Here is a 20,264-nt window from a genome sequence, read left to right as displayed (position 1 = left end):
TTTAAAAAATAATAGCTCAATTGTGCATATTTTTTACTGCATAGGTAATTAATTTTCTGATGATTGCTTCATTTATCAATTATATTTTATTTTGAAAAATTCCGGAGTTTAAAAAAAAATACATTTCGACTTCAAAAGAAAAAAAAAGTATTGAATTTTCTTCATCTTGCTTTATAAGTTTTGTTTTAGCTTTCTTATCAATGTATTTTTATCGTGCGGAGATAAGTGAACCAAAACTTTTGTAACTTGATTAGATATGCAAGATATTAGTAAACAAAGTATTTCCCCTTAGTTTATCACGATCATTTTCATCCGAATCTGACAGAAATAGTTAACGCATGTGGTTCCTGTCTGTGCTGTGTGCTGGGGTCTAAAAATTAACGTCTATTATTTTCGGGTAATTATGTGCATTTATTTTCTTGTCAAATGAAGTTATTGCCCATAGGTATGCAGAAGAAAACAGCATCTATGTGTTTATAGAGTTAATTTAATGAAAGTTGTTAATTATTTAAGTTACAGAACCATACAACTCTTGAATGGGGTCGTTTCCAAAATTTTAAAAGTATTTTTTTCTGAAAGAGCATCCTTAAAAACTAGGATCTAACCATTTTCTAAATAATTTGTTTAAATTTAATATTTAAAAAAAATTACCTAAATTGGTGTGCTTTTATTGTTTATATTTCTTGCCGATGACATCACAAATGATGAAATGCCATTCTGTGTTGCCATTCACAGAGCAAAATATTTAATTCGAATCTTTACTCACGTGTATTGGCAACGATATGGTTGATAGCAAGCGTAGAGCGCAATTTTAATTCGCTTCTTGATTATCATAACATGGAAACGCGGTAGAAAGATGCGCCAAAATGCATCATTTGTGACGTCATCAAGACCACGCCTTGTTTGAAAAATCGGACATTTAAAAAAAATAATTAAAATTAACTGTTGGAAAAATGAAAGAATTTTCTGGTCCATGTTTTTTTTTTTTTTTTTTTTTGCTTTTCTATCAATTTCAGTGATTAAAAGTACTACTTTTGACTGAAGGAAACAACCCCATTATATCCTCTTTTACTTGCATAGGATTTATTTAAAAGTGAAAGAATTTTTTTTTTTTTTTGAGTAAGACGAAATATTGTTAAGATGAATGAATTTTAAAGGTCCCTTTGATTCGAATGTATTATATTGCGATGGTATTATTAGGAAAACGAAAAATAATTTTTAAGTTATTTAAATTGTTTTCATTGTTTATTGTAAATAGCGTAACAAGTCATTTATTTTCCCTTTATTTAGAGGAAAAATGAGTTCAATAGTGGTGGAATAAAAACCTTCTGTGATTTTAGAGTAATTCTGGAGTGCGAATTTGAAACGATATTCATGGCTTTGCTGCTCTAGTTTTTCCTTTTACATTAAAATTATAATCGATGGTATTATTAGGAAAACGAAAAATAATTTTAAGTTGGCTTCAATTATTTTAATTTTTTATTGTATAGTAACAAGTCGATTCAACAGTGGTGGCATAAAAAACAGTGTATTCTTTCAGAGTAGTTCTAGAGTGTGATTTCTTTACTAATAATAAAGCTGAAAGTCTGTCTAGATATCTGTCAGGATCTCTGTGACGCACATAGCGCCTGGACCGTTCGGCCGATTTTCATGAAATGTGGCACAAAGTTAGTTTTCACCATGGGGGTGTGCACCCGAAGCGATTTTTCGAAAATTCGATTTTGTTCTTTTCTACTCCAATTTTAAGAACATTTTACCCAGTAAATTATCATAGCGTGGAAGAGAAAATTACAAATCATAACGTGGAACCGTACCCATTGGCGAGCAAAGGAATACAGCAAATTGGCGGGAAATTCATCATCCATTATTTGTAAATATACAGCCGAATCAAAAGACCTATTAGTTTTCTACTACGGACGAAGCCGTGCGGGTACCACTAGTAGTCTATAAAGTAATACATTTTGTTTATTTTCACCTATCTTGTGCAATATTTTTCTGTTCCAGAATTAAATTACTCTTTTCTCCCCCCCCCCCCATTCAGTTGAAACTGTTTTATCCTGATCCAATAATTTATCAACACCGCGATATACCGATTTTGTTTTTATTCGCCAATAAAACTAGTGGGGAAATCCCATCTGAAAAAAAGGATGCTATTTAATTATTTAACTTTGTTTCTCGCTACACATTACAGATTCATTCACTGCTCCAGAACCCGCTGGGGAACTGAATATGATTATGAACGATGTACTTTATGGGCATGTGTACGCAATGGGCATCGTAAAACAAGGACGTGTATATAAAGTATTGGATCATAAGTTCAGCAACTGCTACGGTTTTTTGCCAGTATATTTTTACGTGTGCTCTCGAATTTCGTTTGAACGGGCACAGTTTAGGCACGTCCAGTGTTTTATCGCCTTGTCCATCATGGAATTTATTTACGCCAAAGGTTACTTTAGGTCTCCTTACTATTTAAGAGATGCGTGTATAAGGTTAGTTTTAACTTTTCAAGAGTTTGATAATAGTGTTGTTTCCATCAGTCAAACTTTTAGTCACTGAAGTTGATAGAATGAGCAAAAAAAAAACATGGAGCGAGAAAAATCTTTTATTTTCAAAACGTTTAATTTTTAATTATTATTTTAAAATGTCCGGTGTTTCAAACAAGGCATGGTCTTTATGATGTCACAAGTGATGAACTTTGGCACGTAGTCCACTGGCGTGCTGAATACTGACGCTTGCTGTCTACCGCGTTTCCAGGTTATGATAATTCAGAAGCGAATTAAATATTGCGCTCTACGCTTGCTATGAAACATATCGTTTGTAAGCCAGTACAGTGAGTAAAGATGCGAATTAAATATTGCGCTCTGCTCTAATGGCGTCAGTGAGTGGCATTTCATCACTTGTGATGTCATGTGCACAAGCGTAAAAAATTGAATCTGCGCACTGATTGAAATAATTTTTTGAAAATATTAAACTTTGTCAAATTCTTTAAAAAATGGTCAGATCCTTTGTTTTTTAAGCATGCTCTTTCAGAAAAAAATACTTTTAAAATTTAGGAAACTACCCCATTCCCTCAAATCAATAATTTGTAAGGGTATTGATGCTGTTTGATAGCGCTGCCAAATCCTGGGATTCTCCCGAAGGTCTTGGGGTTTTCGATAGAGATTTATTTTGATTTTGTTTTCAAATACTTTGATTTTGGTTTTATCCCTTAAATCTGGTTCCCAACCTTTTTCAAGTCGCGACCCCTTTTTCACCAACTAAACAACCCGCGACCCCCTATGTTTCCCCTATTTTATATTTATTGGAGGTTACACACAATGATTGTAGAAATAGAAAAACAGAGAGTCACTATTAAAGTTAAACATACACTTTGACACTTTCAAAATTCTTGCGTCCTAGCAGAGGAGAACACAGGATTTTGTTTTCGGAGGAGCTGAGGTCATAAAAATCTAATATATTCTTAGCGTGTCCAATTTTCATTGGAGTGAATGAAGATATTTTGCAATATCAAATTTGCCATTGCAATATCAAAAATTCATTGGAGAGCGTTTGGCAGCCCTTCAGTTTTTTTTCAAAAGTATATATAGCAAGAGAGTGTCCAGATTTTTGGTTGGAATGTGCGGGGTGTCATTAATAGCATTCGCACAATCAAAGTAAGAGAACTGTGTTACGTAAGCGGAGAAGGAGAACTAACAACATGAACCTATAGTTTGGACAAACCTAACCTGGCAGCGCCTTCACAGTGCTGCCAGGTTAGGTTTGCCCCAACTATAGAGCCATAGGTGTAACATTCGCGGAGGTCCTTCCCCGGAACATTTTCAAAAATGTAGTTCGAAAATTGCAGTTTGCACGATCTCTAGTGATGTTTGAAGGAGGAGAGGTTCAGGGACTTTTATGAACGGTTTAAGCTCGGAGATTCTGCCTTTGAAATTTTTTGAAGTTGAAGTCCTAAAAATGAAGTTTGAGACGATTTTAACGGTAGGGGGGGGGGGGGAGGAGGAACGGGGATGCTCTCTATTTTTTCGAAAAAGAAATTGAAATGCCTAAAATAAGCTCAATTGTAGACCGTCTTTGTTGAAATTAAGAGAAGCATGGCTGCCACACTTCCGTCCAAGGGACGGAATTCCGTCTTTTCAAAAATTTCGGACATCGAATTTTTTTTCCCATGTTCAAAATCATTTTTATAGATGAAAAAAAATCTTTACTTTTGAATCTCTCACTCTCAAAAAAGGTCTTATTCTTCTGAGGACAAAAAACTGGCCCATGTGCTAAAGTTAAAAAGATAAACTGTTTTTTTTTCCAAAAAATAATTAAATAAGTAGGGCTCGACCGATGGCATTTTTTGGCCGATGGGCCGATGCCGATTGTTGGCCGATTGTTCAAAGATGGCCGATGGCCGATGGCCGATTGTTTTCCTCCAAATGGCCGATTGCCGATGGCCGATGCCGTTGGCCGATGGCAAAAAACAAAAACAAAAAAAAAAAAAAAAATCAAACAGAAATAAATTGATAAGATTGTCAGGGATTTAAAGGATCATTGATTCATTTCACTTTTCTTCCTTTCTACGAATAAAGAATTGTAATCACAAAAAAAAAAAAAAATCAGATTTCGACCTAAATTTCTATTTTACTATCACCAAATTTATACTTCAGAAGTTTTTTCGGCACATCTGTACATACATATGTACCTAAGAATATATAGATAACCAAATATCCATGTTGAACGCCTCCTCAGTTAATTATCGCAAATTCTCTTGTGATGTCTTCATGCGCGTAAACTTGCATCACTCAAAAACGTAATGAAATAGTAAATTGAAAACTCATACGTACGTAGTATGATCTAAAAGTTCGAGGTCAAGTTGTATAAAACCTTACCCTGAATAGTTCACATTACCGAAGCATATATCTATCTACAAAATAGTCACCTTGAACGATTATGCACTTCTGTCAACGTTCGTATAGCTTTTAGAAGCACTCCTGGAGCCATTTTTCGCAAATTCCTGTAAGGCCTCCTGCGCTGCTGCTTTAACTTCATCGTGGGGAAGAAGGCGACTTTCATGTTGAGGATGCACGGTTCGATTGGTCAATACTCTGATATGACAAACAAATAACATAACGTTTCGTCGGACTTAGCTCCGTGTGACTTTTACCTGTTCCCAGCAAAAAAACATTTGCATAGACGCCGCTTTTTTCTGTCAGGAGAAGATGAAGCTGCATCATAGAAGGTAGCGAAAAGTGACTTCAAGGAGTGTTTCCAAAAGTTATATGAACACTGGCAGAAGTACATAGTCCCTTAAGGCAATCTTTTGAAGGTGGATGTGCTTCGGTAATGTGAGCCATTATGGGTAAGATTTTATACAGCTTGTCCCCGAACTTTTGAATCGTACTACGTACAATCTGTATAGGGTGTAGTTATGCTTCTCCTTTTTCGACTGCTGTATGATGAAAGAGAAAGAACAATAGCCAAAAAAAGAAGGAAGAAAAAACAAAGAGACTGTTTAATAACCAACTGATTTGTTTTTTTTTTTTGTTTTAAATTGAGCATAAAACTAAGATTTCAGTAATGTTGTAATAATGTATGGATTTAGGTACCCTAAACATAGTTAAAAAAAATTAAATTACGTTGTTTAATCATTCAAAAAAAAAAATAATAATAATAAGAATACAACTATGAAACCGTCAACAAATTACGCAATTAAAGTGGAAAGATTGCACGTAGACATTTTTTAGTCATCAAATTAAACAAAAAAGGTAACAGATAAATTACAATATTAAATCAAAATAGGAATATTTTTATACTTATTTAAAATTTATGAATAGAAAAGTTTGCATTTTTCATAAAAGCTATAACAGTGACATACATTTTGCTGAAAAAAAAAAAAATAGCCATGAAAAGAGCAAGGTTCTTAAAACGCAGGTACAATAAACAAACTCAATATTTACACCAAGTTAATAACTGAATACATATACTACTTGATCTGATGTTTGCACACATAGTATTGAACAATTTGATTGTTTAATATTTTATGAAGCTTTACAAACAAGTTCAAATTAAATTTTTCAATTTAACAATAATTTTCTGAAATTTAAAAAATTGCATAATAGAAAATCCTTGAAACTTTTCTATAAAAAACGAAAATAACTTATTCATTGATTTTATATAAATACATAAAAATAGTTACTTACAACAGAAAAAAAAATCAGTCGCTATTAATGATGCAAAAAAGATGGCAATTTTCGAAATATAGGTGAAATAAGTATGAGATATTATATAAAATGACATTTCTTGACCAAAATAAATAATCGCTAAATATTTAAGAAATGCTTGAAACGACGAGGTAGGGTTAGGGGGGTCACCCTTTGATTTTTGAGTAAATTACACTTCGGCCTCAACCTCTGCCTCATTTTTTTTAGTACAGAACAGCTACCACCAACGCCTCGGAAGAGTTTCTGAATCTACTTCAGCACTTCTGAAAAAAAAAAAAAAAAAAAATCAAAAATCCCTTTGATTTCCGAATTATGTCACCATTCAAAACGTCTTTAATCAATTTCTTACATTAATGCCCTAAATTCTTTCTAAACAATAGATAAAGTTTGAAAAAAAAAATCTTCAATTTTATGAATGGTGTTAGTTTTAAACAACTCAGAAGAACAACTAGAGTTTAATTTCAGAAAATGAGGGAGTGGGAGGAGGGGCACGCAAGTGTTCTCGGAAATTCAAAAAATAGTCGTAAAAATAGAGTTCAAAATAATCATAAACATTGAGCAGAAAATCCTTTCAAAACTTGCACCCGAGTTTGTTTTGACGTTCAATGGCGGATTTAAAATATAGCAAATGTTGCAATTGCGCGAGAGGCCCCATAACCATAGGGCCACCGAAGGAGTTACAAAAATGCGAATGATAAATGTTTTACAACTTCTGTGATCCCCAAAATGTATTTCGACGGGTCCCAAACTTGTAACTCCGCCGGAGCGATACAGAAAAGACTGCATTACTGTGATTCATATTACAAATATCGAAAAATTAAAAATTATCGTCGGTTCAACGGGAATCTAATAAAATGACACAAAAATCGGTTTCGCCATCTCATATTTGTTTCCATAGTCTCCAATTCGGCAATATATCACCAAATGATCGTCAGTCTGAGACGCTATGTTAGTTTTGCATTGAAATAAGTAATTAATAGCCACAAAAAATGAGGTAAACAGGCTTTTCAGAACACCCGATCGAAAACAAAAAGGGAAGTGCACAACTGGAACGTCTGCAGACCCCACATACGAAACTTTAACCTTCTGCAGATTATCATTTTTGAGTTATGACTTATGACAGATACATACGTACATCCTGCTGCAAGAAACAACGCAATAATTAACTTGTTTGGTACCTGAATGTAGTATTAAAAACTCTTCTGGGGATGACTAAAAATAGAAATTCATACTGAAATTTAAGTAAATAATTTTACATGAAAACAACTCCATTTATTTTGTATTAAAAAGTAAAACAGCAAAGGTCCTTTTTTTTCAAAAACATCGGCCAATTCCATCGGCTTTTCGATGTTTTTTAAGGCCGATGGGCCGATGTTTTCCGCAAGTTAGCATCGGCCGCCGATGCCGATACCGATGGCTAAATTGTTGAAAAATCGGCGCCGATGCATCGGCCAGGCCGATGCATCGGTCGAGTCCTATAAATAAGTTACTCAATCTGTTGATTCCAACCATTCTTATCTTAATCTGGAAAATTTTATTAAAGTTTTTATCACAATGCATCTTATAGCCAAGAATCTCATACCTGAATTTTCTTTAACTACTATTTTTTTGTATGAAATATGAACTATAAAATCTGAAACTTTTTTTCTGCTGTAGCAAATAGTAAGTTTTTTAGTGTATTTTATTATTAAGTTCTTTTTCTGCTTTTACCTCCAAAAAATCTTGGACAATGATATGTTATTTTTTTTTATTTTAGGTTTTAATTTTTACTTAATCTTCCAATTTGGTTTTCCTATGTAGTTACAGCATCAAAAATTAGCATTATATATGTCTAAAACATCAAACTAAGCGCTAACGTTTTGGTGTCGCGAAATGGAGCCACGCGCTTTTCAGTCCTGGCCAATTTTTTAGAGTGGCACCCATGAAGAGAAGAAAAGAGATTCAGGCGATCTTTCCCCTGAAAATTTTTGAATTTGAGGTTCTAAAAACGCTGTCACAGGCCATCTGTGTAAACGTTAGGAAAAGGTTTGGATTCAAAGCCTCTCCCCTGAAATTTTTTCGGAATTAAAGTTTCGAAAACAAAATTTTAGAAGAGTTTTAATGATGTAGTGAAGGGGGACAGTAGGCACTGAACTGTATTATTTTTTCGAAATTGAAATCATAAAAACCCATTTCTTAGCTATTTTTGATTAAGTTAGGATACGAGATGGTGTTCGGCGCTCTTCCTATAATATTTTCAAAGTTAAGCCTTAAAAAAGCAACTATACAGGCCGTCTTTCAGGATAAAAGTTGGGATTTGGAGAAGCTCACAGAAATTATTCGAAATTGAAGTTCCAAAATTGGACACGATTTTGAATGATGTGAGACGGAAGTGAATTCGGCACTCTTCCGCGGAAATTTTTAGAGATTGAAGTCCTTAAACCAAAGTTTTAAATAATCTTGGAGGATATAATGGGGGATCAGGAACTTTGGTGTGAGAGAGGAAAGGGGAGGGGTAGTTTCTGCATCCCCGTTGCCGTACTCTTGAATTCATCATCACACTCAAATATTGATGCAACTCTAAAATGATGCTGTTTTTCCCTTTTGTATTTTTATTTTTAAACTATGAAATGATAAATTTTTAAATCTAGGGATAATGTCGCGATCCCCTGAAAACTGCTTCGCGACCCACAGGTTGGGAACCCCTGCCTTAAATGCATGAGTTTTTAAAAACACTACAGAATATGCTCTTTAGCTTCAAACTTCTGTCCAAATCACCAGAAAAAATCATAGTTGGATATAGGTATGGTTTGTGGTTAAACATTTTGCAATATCGGTCTTTAACTGTAAAAACAAATTTACCATCAAATATTCCAAAACATTGATTAAAATTGTAAAAATGCGAATACCTTACTATTTAAGTAGTTGTAAAACTTCATTCGTTATGGAATTAAAAGAACTAGGCATTTTCAAGCGCACTAAACTAAAAAAAAGTTTTACATGTTTTTTTTTTCATCGGAATGATGCATTTATTAGTTCAAAATTGATTTAATAGCATCTTTAGTGAGTATTTTTTTTATTATTGGTAACTAGTGTTTAAATTTGTTCTTATAGTCCATTTAGATTCGAGTCATCGCGAATTCACTGTATATATATATATATATATATATATATATATATATATATATATATATATATATATATATATATTTATTTATTTATTTATTTATTTATTTATATTATAAGAAAAAAGATTTAAAAAAATGCCCACTCGAAAACTTCAATCCATTTGCATCCGAGTCGGTTCAAACCAATATCACTTTTAAAATTATTAAGTTTCACCAGTGTTTTATCCTAAATTTATAAAAATCTTGAAAATAAAATTGGTCTAATAAGTGAATTAAGGACGTTTAGAATTGCGATAAAACATGAAAAATCATGGAATTTTCATTTGTTTTTCTTGATTATTATTATTTTATTTATTTATTTTTTAAATTGTAAGTCAAAAAATGTTAAAAATTACGCAAATTTACGATTTAAAAAATAATTTTTATGTAATCTTTCTTAAAATTTTGGGGATCACATTATTTTTGTTGATTACTTATTTTAGGTTAAACTTTATCAAGTGACTGAGACCTCAATCTTTTGACATTATGCTAATATATATTTCAATCATTTGAAAGAGTAGAAGTTATTTATGGCAGGCTCGGCTAATATTCTTATTTATTGTGATAAATTATTTATTTAATTTATGTATTGTTAGTTTAATTTTAGTGCTTCATAAATTTATTGGTATCTGCATATTTTTTGAAAAACTGCTAGCTTTTAAAGCAATAAACACTTAGTTGATTAATTATGTTAGTTGTTTTTTATTCGTTAGTTGTTGTTAAGTCTCTAAATTATTTAAAAAAAAAAAAAAAAAAAACTTTCAAAATTCTTAACGGTCCCCCCTTTGGCCCAGTAAATTTATTATATTACTAGAAATTCGCTCGTCAAGGTATGACGGGTGAAAATGGCTTCTCCTCTTCTACGTTTGAACGAAGCCATTGCCTGTTCGATGATATTTTGAACGTTTGAAATTTAACCCTAACTCCAGTGGATGAACCCTCAACTCCAGTAGGTAGCGGTCATTCTTGATCGCTTTTTCGTTTCTTCATTCCCCTAAAATGGCACAGTCTTACCAGTAAAATAGTTAAATGACCGGATCGAGTTCAGCCTTGTCACAAATAAAGCCTTTCTCTGCGCGTTAAACATTACAAAAACATATTCTCAAATTATCATGCCGTGGCGCTAGTTTCATTGTTGAATTAAACACGCGGGTTACTCGATCATCGGCTATTATTTATCTGATGATTATTGTCTACTAGTACAAATTACTTTTTTTTTTTTGTTTCATTTATTACTTTAATTTATTTTTCAGAACTGCCACTCATGCGACGAGACCTCAATGGGAAGGACGAGGAAGCTAAAGGAGGTGAATCAGAATTACCATGTTATCTCCGACGACGAAGGCAACTCCAACGAAGTCAGAACAGACTTTTTGACTTCTGATAATTTTTGCATTGTCCAGAAGAAGAAACACACTAGGAAAAATTCTGATGGCGAAAATGAAGTTAAGCTACCACGGTCACGTTGTAACTCTGGCAAAAATTTTAATCTGGCTGCAGATGACAGTTCGACTTCCGACGGAGGAAAAAATAATCATACCAGTTTTTGGAAAAGTCATGTCCAGAAGCTTGCTCCAGAAATGGTTGAAAAGAATTCCGATTCCCTTGAGGTGGAGGAACCTCCCGAAATCTCGAGTTCATCTGGTGCTGGCGATTTTGAATTCCAGTTGCCCGGGTTGAAAGAGAATGGTGAATCCGAATGCTCGGCTTCAACTAGTGGAATTAGTTCAAGTGAGACTTTGGATGTGCCATCTAGTACAACTTTGAAAGAAATTACATTAGATCTTGAAGCCTCGAAAGTAAGCTTCAATTTTTTGGCAAATGATCCGGAAGAAGACATGGTGCTGGAGAAATCAGTTCTTGGGGAAGAAAGTGGGGAGCAAAACCAGCTGAAGCCGGAAAATAGTGATAGTTATCATAGCAGTACTTGCGTCAAAAATAAATCGGCCAGAAGGCATAAGAAAAAGGCAGTAAAGCAAGAATTAGATGAAGAGCTGGAGAAGATTTTGAAAGAGTTGGGTATTGACGACGACAACGTATCAAAATCACAGCAAAAAAGAGGTTCTGGTCGTGCAAAAAGTGCCAAAAAATTGCAGTATTCCTTGAAAAATGAAACCAGTTGCCAATATGTTACAAATTCCGAGAAGAATCTTGAAGCTACTCTTGTTGCCTCTTGTGATTATTCGTTTTCGAAAAATGAAGAAACTGAAACTGCGCAAATATGCAAGTCAGAAACAGCAGTTGCTGATAATGATTTGGATAGTCAAAATGTAAGTTTGCAATCACTGAGCAAAAAGAAAGCAAAACGTGTTCGACAAAAATTACGAAAACTTGAAAGTATTAATTCAGAAAGTTCCGAGGAAAACTCTAACTCATGTGAAAAGAATAGTGAAGCTTCTAAAGTAGTAGATGTAAGCTCTAATGTGCAGAAGAAAGTTTCTGGAAAAGATGAAAAGAAAGACGCTAAACGACTAAGTAAGAAACAACTTCAAATAATTCAAGAAGCATTGAAAAAGCATAAAGAAGACGAAGATCGGTTGAGGAAGGAGGAGGAAGCTAAACGGAAAGCCGCCGAGGAAGCTGAACTTGCACGCCTTGAAAAACAACGATTAGAGCTTGAAAAGAAAACAAAAAAGAAATTAAAAGAGAAAGAGCGAAAAGAAAAATTGAAATCGGAGGGAAGGTATTTGTCTAAGTCCCAAAAGCAATCCCGAGCTCGAATGGAAGTTACTCTTGCTCATTTACGGCAACAAGGTATTAATATACCTGATGTTGGCGAGAAAAAACCTCATGGGCCACGTTTAGGAAATGATAAAAGTTTGAATAGAAAGCGACATGATTCCGTACAATCAAGTCAAAATGGGGATACAATTGCATTTGAAAGGAAGAAGTCGGAGTCTTTATCCTCTCAAGAATCTGGCAAATACACTGTAAGTGACTTGCCTAGCAGCTTCGAGTCAAAAGACTCTTGGGAATTCAGCTCTATTGAAGGATCTTCTGCTTTAACAGCAGAATCAGGCCATCTAAGTTGCTCTGAAGAGTCTGATATACTAGATTTAGACGAGCCATCCGGTGATTATACACCAGATAGAGAAATAATTAACCCAACGAATTCTACTGAAAAGAGCAATCTCACTGATCATTTAAATAGTACAAATATTTTGCATTCTGAAAGTAAATATGTTAAATTAAGATCGCCAGTTGTTTGCGTGCTAGGCCATGTCGACACCGGTAAAACGAAAATACTTGATTACATAAGAAAAACTCATGTGCAAGATTCTGAAGCTGGTGGAATAACCCAACAAATTGGTGCTACTATGATTCCTCGGGAAGCTTTGAGAGAAAAGTGTAAAATGGTTCAAAATTCCTCTTCGTTCGAAATGAAGATTCCCGGCCTTTTAGTGATTGATACTCCCGGTCATGAGTCGTTCAGTAATTTGAGGTCAAGAGGCTCATCTATCTGTGATATAGCTATTTTAGTTGTAGATATTATGCATGGTCTAGAACCTCAAACAATTGAATCCATTAATCTTCTGAAAAGGGGGAAGATTCCTTTTATTGTTGTTCTAAACAAAATCGATAGATTATATGGTTGGAAAAGCTCAAAGGACGGTGACATTAGAATTACAATAGAATCCCAATCGCCAGCTACCCTGATGGAATTTAAGAAACGATGCCAAGACGTAGTTTTGCAGTTTGCTAATCAATGTTTAAATGCTGCATTATTTTACGAAAACACCGACCCACGCTCTTATGTTTCGATGGTTCCAACATCTGCAATCACTGGCGATGGAATGGGTAATATGTTGGCCCTTGTAGCCCAATATACTCAATCAATGATGCATAAACAGTTGACATTTTCTAAGGAGTTGGAAGCTACGGTTTTAGAAGTTAAAGCTATTCCTGGTCTCGGCACCACAATTGATGTCATACTAGTCAATGGTCGTTTGCGTGAAGGTGACACTATTGTCCTCGCCGGTCACGATGGACCTTATGTGACTCAAATCCGTTCTCTTTTGATGCCGCAACCATTGAAAGAACTCAGGGTAAAAAATCCGTATAAGGAATATCGATGTGTTGAGGGTGCGCAGGGTGTTAAAATTACTGGCAAAGATTTAGACAAAAGTATTGCTGGCTTACCCTTGCTTGTTGCCGATAATCTTTCAAAAGTAGAGCAGCTTAAAAAGGAATTACTCGTGCTGTTTCGGGAGTACATGAATTCTGTGAAGACCTCAGAAAGAGGAGTTTATGTGCAAGCCTCCACATTAGGTTCATTAGAAGCTTTGTTGGAATTCCTAAAGCAGTCGGACATACCGTATTTCGCGGTCAAAATAGGCCCTGTCGTCAAGAAAGATGTCATGAAAGCTTCGATAATGCTCGAGCATGATGTCCAGTATGCGTGCATTCTAGCTTTTGATGTGAAAATCGAAAGGGATGCTCAGGAGTTAGCCGACAGCCTTGGAGTTCATGTATTCCACGCTGATATCATTTACCATTTATTTGATATGTACGTCAAGTTCAGAGATGAACTGTTGCTGAAGAGGCGAGATGAAATTAAGCGCTCTTTGGTGTTTCCTTGCAAAGTGAAAGTCCTTCCAGAGTTTATCTTCAGCCCCAAAGATCCCATTATTCTTGGCGTTGCTGTTGAAGCCGGGATTCTCAAGGAAGGTACTCCACTTTGCGTGCCGTCCAAGGACATTGTTGAAATTGGAACAGTTACGAGTATTGAACTCAACCGTAAGCAGGTAAATAGTGCCAAAAAAGGCCAAGAAGTATGCATTACTATAGAGCCTAAACAAGGAGAATCGCCTAAAATGTACGGGAAGCATTTTGATGACGAAGACATATTGGTCAGTCGCATAACTCGTCAATCTATCGATGTATGCAAAGAACATTACCGCGAAGAATTGCAGGCATCCGATTGGCAACTTATTGTCGAACTGAAGAAATTGCTTCATATCGTGTGATTTTTGTGATACAAGTACTTCAGGACCAAAATGAGCTTTTAATGTAGTTTGTTTTTTATTCACCGATTTGGTAGAATTCTCTAATGGAATTGGTATAGTCCAAGATTGTGGTTTGATTAATTGCATGTTTAGTTAAACGCACCTTTTTTCTTTTCCTTTCTAATTTTTGAGGTTTTCGTTCAGAAACTTATCATTGTGCATTTGTACAAATCATTCTTTGACACATGTGTACTTGGCTTATGTACAATTTTCTTTTAAAATGTTTTTTTTTTCTTCCTTTTTTTTTTTTTTTTGAAAGTAATTTTATGTACTTAAAAATTTGCTTTATATATAATTACTTCTTAAACCGTTAAATTATTCATACTTTGAAAAATGCAGCAAAGTTTAAAGTTATCAGATACTAAATTATCTTAAATTGAATTAAATTAAAACTTTAATTATCTGCTTAAATCAGCAAAATTATCTAAATATAAGTTATCAAGATTGATAATTGTGTTCCTAAAAATGTCTTAAATTTTATCTCATTCATATCCTGTGTTTTCCCCCTCAAGTGCTCCCAGTGTTTCTCCTGTCGAAGTCTTGAGCCCTAAGCGAAATAATTAATATGAGTGTGTGATCTATTAATAGCAGTTGAAGGGCCACGGGAAGAATGATCGTAATCCACCATGCACAAATTTTCCTCAGTGCGCTTTTAAGCTTGAAACCTCGAATCTTTTCCGAGTTAGCCTCGTTCTTCCCTGTTAAGGGGTTACAGTACCTCAAAAATGACCAAACGATCAAAAAAAAAATTATTGCTTATTTCGAAACTAAACACTAGTCCAAACATAGGGGAAAAGTTTCATTGCTTTAGTTCAAATATTTAAAAAGTTATGAATGGTTTTAGGTCATGCTCGCTATGTGTTCTTATGCAAAAAGAAAACCTTAAATTGATTTTTCTCGATGATCGTTTTTTTGTGTTTTCGTGTCATAAGAATCCCTAAGGATTTTTTTCTATTAAAGATAAGCTTTAAAGTATTACTTTTCGCAATTAAGATAATATATTTAACAAAACTGTGCATTGGTTAAGCATTTTATAAATTATTCAAATGTTTAGAGCATGTTATACCTTTAAAAACCAAATTGTTTTGAAAAAAATTACGATTTTTTCCGTATTTGATCACAGAAAATTTTCTAGTAAACACAAAAGGAAATGAATGCACAGATTTTTAGAGATGATGATTGTGATCGTTTCGCAAAAAGATTTTTTTTATATTAGTTTAAAAGCAAAAAAGCCTTAGGGATTTCAAAAAATTGAAATTTTCCTAAATGTTTTGAATTTTTTTTAAAAAAAAGCAATATTTTGAAATTTTTTAAAAAAATTATTGATTACAAAATAAGTAAGATGTTATGGTTTCAACAAAAAGTAGAATTTACTTAAATTTAAAAAAATTGCTTGAAAGGTACTGTGACCCCTTAAAACTCACTCACTGTGATGATTCTTGCCTGAATAATATTTCTCTTAAATACTGTGTAATAATCTACGTGTTCCCATTAGTTAATCAAAGTTTTTTTAGAAAAATGAACTTTGATTGTTCTTCCCCGTAGCCCTTCAGTTGGAAATCAGCTTTTGCCTGCTATCCAGAGGAATAAAAAAATTTCATCTAAAATTTGATAATTTATTGAAGGCAGAAGGTTAATTTTGCACTTCGGGGGTAAATTTTTTTAAGCTGTACTTATTAGTTACATTGATATTTTGAAATAGGTATTGATTTGTTTGTGCATTTCTTTTATTTTCTCTGTGTAATTTTCTCATTTTATTGTTTAGTTATAATGTTTTCCTGTAGCTCATTTATCATGTTATTACATTGTAGTAAATGAAATTTTTGGATGAAAATTTTTCAAAGATGCCGGTGAAATTGGAGAACATTTTTCGAATTTATTATTGTTATTATTATTATTTTGTACGAGAAGATGCTTTATCAGACAATGGCAGGAGTGCTTAGCATAGTCTGTCTATATGGCATATATTCGCTGTTCGTATTAGCAAATGTCTATCAAAAAAAGGCCTCGTGTTTGTAATGCAAGCATTGCGGGGAAAAAAACCCGTTTAAAAGTGATAATTATTTATTTTCCTGTACTTTGTTCAATTGAGAAAATGGCATTCTACAAAAAGAGTAAATTTAATATCTTGTAAAAGCAGATGACTAAAAAAGATTTGTATCAATTTTACGTTTTTTTTCTTTGAAAAAGATTTATTCCTTAGTTCGTTTTAACAATTCAATTTTAACCAAAAATTCTAACTTCGAATGATTATTATTTTCTAAGATATGGAAAAAATTCATATAAAAGAATAATTCCGTCGGCTTCTATAATTATACTACTAGAAGTTTTCCCCCTTTTAAACATAGACGTCTGTTAGATTCACGATATATTTCCCTCCTAATGTTTTCATTCGAAGGTTTCATTTCAAACTTTTTGTTCTGTTGAATGTATTCTCATATTTTTACAGAAAGCAAGTCCATTATTCAAATTGGAATGATTTTCGTAATGGTGGTTTTTGACAATGCGGTTTTGGAAAGTTGTTAAAAGTTGGCGCTAAGGTTCGTCAGTTTAGAGCCAAAAGATCGGAAAAGAACAGTTGAAGCGCCAAGAAACAAAGGAATATTAGTGCCAAAAATGGAAAATTTGCAACTAGCAGAAAAGGTTGGGGGAACTCAAACTGTCTCGTGTTTAGTGGCAGAGATGGTAATGGTAGCCTTGGCAAGTGTTACAATGCAGCCTGATTTCAAAACACTTTTCAATTAAAAGTCTACATGTCTTGAACTTTACACTAGTTTTGCTGAAAATTTCTGCTGCGTGAATTCCTTTGCTTCTCGCTGCTTTAGTTGGTATTATGTATTTGCAATTAAACCAAAAAACGTAGAAAAATAAGTTATTGCATCTAGAGCCGCTTTATAGATAAGTCGACGCATCAGTTAAGTTTAGCCATTTTGGATCGGATTTTCATTGTTGCGCTGCTAGGGTTACCACAGCAAAGTTTCGAATTTCGCCAAATTTGCCGAAAATAATATTTGATTCAATAAACAGTTCACGTGCCGCTAATAATTACTCACAGTGAACAATCGCCAAACGCGATGACTCGCCAGAAAAGACAACCACTCAAACACGCGCTCCCATCCAAAATGGCTAATCTTAAGCTGATGCGTCGGCTCGTATACATAGGGCCTTAATTGCATCTAACCAGGGAATCTCATTAACAGTGTAATAATGAAAATAGTTTAGATAGGTTGGAATAGAAAGAGCAAACTGACGTGAGACTTTTTTTTATTTATAAATTATTTGCCTTCTTCCCCCTTGTAGAAAGCCATATTATCCGTCGAAATTTTAGAAAAGTCGCTAAAGTAAACGACTTGACCAGGAATGGGAAGTTATCACGAGGACGTGATTTCGCCGCTTTCTTGTGGCAAGACATCCGCCCATCTACAAAGCTTGTGAAATGTCTTCCATTTCTCACCACAAATAGCTAAATTTGGCGACATTTCTAAATATTTTGGTAGACTTTTAGACCTCATTTCGATAACGGGGAACACGAGGCAAATAGTTTATTCGTCCAAAAACATGTTTTACTCATTCGATCGCTACCTTTTTTCATCATCATACTATCCAGGGTTTTTTGGTTTAAACCAAATGATTTTTTTTAAAAACCATGTGGTTTTTTCAAAAAAAAAAAAAAATTTTTTGTAAAATTTAATTGTTTTCCCCCAAATTTTTTCATAAATTTTACATATTATTGCAGAGAGAAATCTAAATTTTATTTTGTCTTTCCTTTTTTAAATCTATGAAGCTTTCCTATTAGGTAAATAAATATACAAGGCAGACCAACTAAGTTTTTCTAATATTACATGAAAAAAAAAAAAAATCCAAGTAGCTCTTTTATAACTTTTTAACTATCATTATTTTTCAGTCTTCTGCATTTCAAAAAAATCCAAAAAGCATATTTCAACCAAAACTTCATGTACTACCTAATTTGCTTGATTAAGAGAAAAAAAATAATTAAAGAAGTCCTAGAACACTTAGAGTAGGCATAAAATTGCGCTTATACCTGCACACTTTTTGTATCCCCGATAGACGATGCAGTGAGAGCAAGAAAAGAAAATGTATAAAATTATGAAAACAGAAAACATCCATGTAAACTTTTTGTCTGCGGATATTTTGATTCAGTGTAAGTAATGCTATAGGAATTTGTTTTATTTAATAATCACTAGAATTAATGTGTATCATGAACATGCGTGGGCTCATGCAGACTAATGACTGCATGAAAAATGCTGAGAAAAGGGACAAATGAAAAGAGAATGTGAGTTTTCCCCATGTTTCTAATGAGGAGCCAAGATGCTCAAAATCAGGAAAATACGATCATAAAGAGAGTATTTTGTACCAAATGAATCGTTCTTCATTCTTTTACAACATTCTTAAGTTGAAAACTTTCAAAAGACTTCTTTTTCAAATAGAAGAGTTTGAAATCCACAAAAATGCGGAGATTCGGGTTTTCGTCTGTTACAGTACCCACTGTGCCGTTTAATACCCGCATGACTTCAGGTGAATAGTCCATTGTTGCATACAAATAGAAATTATTTCCGCTCGCTATAAATTTAGAAATTTTTTTTAATTTCTTCAACAGTCACCGTTACTGAAAATCACTCCGATAATTGCCCATTGAAGTTTTGTGTATGCTATGTGATTCTTATGTCATTATTTACTAGGTTTTGCTCAAAATTTTTGTGTTGTTATCACTGTTACATTTGTTTAGAAAGTGAGACTAGGGTGATTTGTGTTATTTTTTAATTAAAATTTTCCTCCGCGCACTCTCATCTCTTGCATTAATTGGTTGCCAAATTCTGTTATTTTGTACATTGCATTCTTGCCTTTGATAATTTTCGTTTTGCACGTTGGCAGTTCATTTGTAAATGAACATATTTTTGAGAGTAATAAAAAGAGTTAAAATTGATTGGTGTATTTTTCTTCTGCTAATGTAGTATCTTAATGCCGTGGGTAAGTTGCTGCTTCAGAATATTAGTGATATTTTTTCAACTGTTTCTGCAAGGTTGAACTTCCAAAACCTGTGCCTGGAGAGAAATTCGACAAATTTTTATTCAGATATAAATAACAATCATGTAATACTGTAGTCAAGTTTCAGTTTTTTGAAACAAGGCTGAGTCTTGCAATGAAGGATCACTCTTATCTAATTCTATAGAAGGACGAGGGAGAAGGACTAGAATTCACTTTTTTAGAACACAGTGACAATAAACTACAGGATGTTTATAAAGTCTTGCACTAAAAAAGAAAAAGTATTAAAAAAAAACTACTTTACATAATGGGGTCGTTTCCAAAATTTTAAAAGTATTTTTTTTTCTGAAAGAACATGCTTAAAAACATAGGAACTAACTATTTTTTAAATAATTTGTTTAAGTTTAATATTTTTTAAAAAATACTTAAATCGGTGCGCTTTCATTGTTTACATTTCTTGCCGATGACATCACAAAAGATGAAATGCCATTCTGTGTTGCCATTCACAGAGCAAACTATTTAATTTGCATCTTTACTCACGTATATTGGCAACGATATGGTTGATAGCAAGCGTAGAGCGTAATTTTAATTCGCTTCTTGATTATCATAACGTGGAAACGCGGTACAAAGATGGGCCAAAGAGCATCACTTGTGACGTCATCAAGACCACGCCTTGTTTGAAAAATCGGACAGTTTTAAAATTAATTTAAAAATAACTGTTGGGAAAATGAAAGAATTTTCTTGGTCCATGTTATAATTTTTTTTACTTACTCTATCAATTTCAGTGACTAAAAGTACTACTTTTGACTGAAGGAAACGACCCCCATTCCTTTATTATTTGGATCATTATCCCGTCAAGTTCTTTCCCCCATTGGTGCAGTATTAGGAACCATTCATTTATT

General features: G+C 33.6%; 1 protein-coding gene across 1 annotated transcript; it reads left to right on the top strand.

Moving 5' to 3' along the window:
- The first annotated feature begins 336 nt into the window (after positions 1 to 336).
- LOC129230714 (eukaryotic translation initiation factor 5B-like) lies at positions 337 to 19,295 on the top strand. Its single transcript, XM_054865134.1, has 2 exons — positions 337 to 397; positions 10,606 to 19,295. Exon 2 carries the CDS (start codon positions 10,633 to 10,635, stop codon positions 14,317 to 14,319), a length of 3,687 nt encoding a protein of 1,228 aa, XP_054721109.1. The 5' UTR covers positions 337 to 397; positions 10,606 to 10,632; the 3' UTR covers positions 14,320 to 19,295.
- The last annotated feature ends 969 nt before the right edge of the window (positions 19,296 to 20,264 follow it).

This window comes from Uloborus diversus, chromosome 9, assembly GCF_026930045.1.
Source record: "Uloborus diversus isolate 005 chromosome 9, Udiv.v.3.1, whole genome shotgun sequence".
Classification (NCBI taxonomy): Eukaryota; Metazoa; Arthropoda; class Arachnida; order Araneae; family Uloboridae; genus Uloborus; species Uloborus diversus.
This window is presented reverse-complemented; position numbering and strand designations above follow the sequence as displayed.

Excerpts from the sequence above, each read along its gene's own strand:
- LOC129230714 (XM_054865134.1), top strand. The coding sequence starts at position 10,633 with ATGGGAAGGACGAGGAAGCTAAAGGAGGTGAATCAGAATTACCATGTT.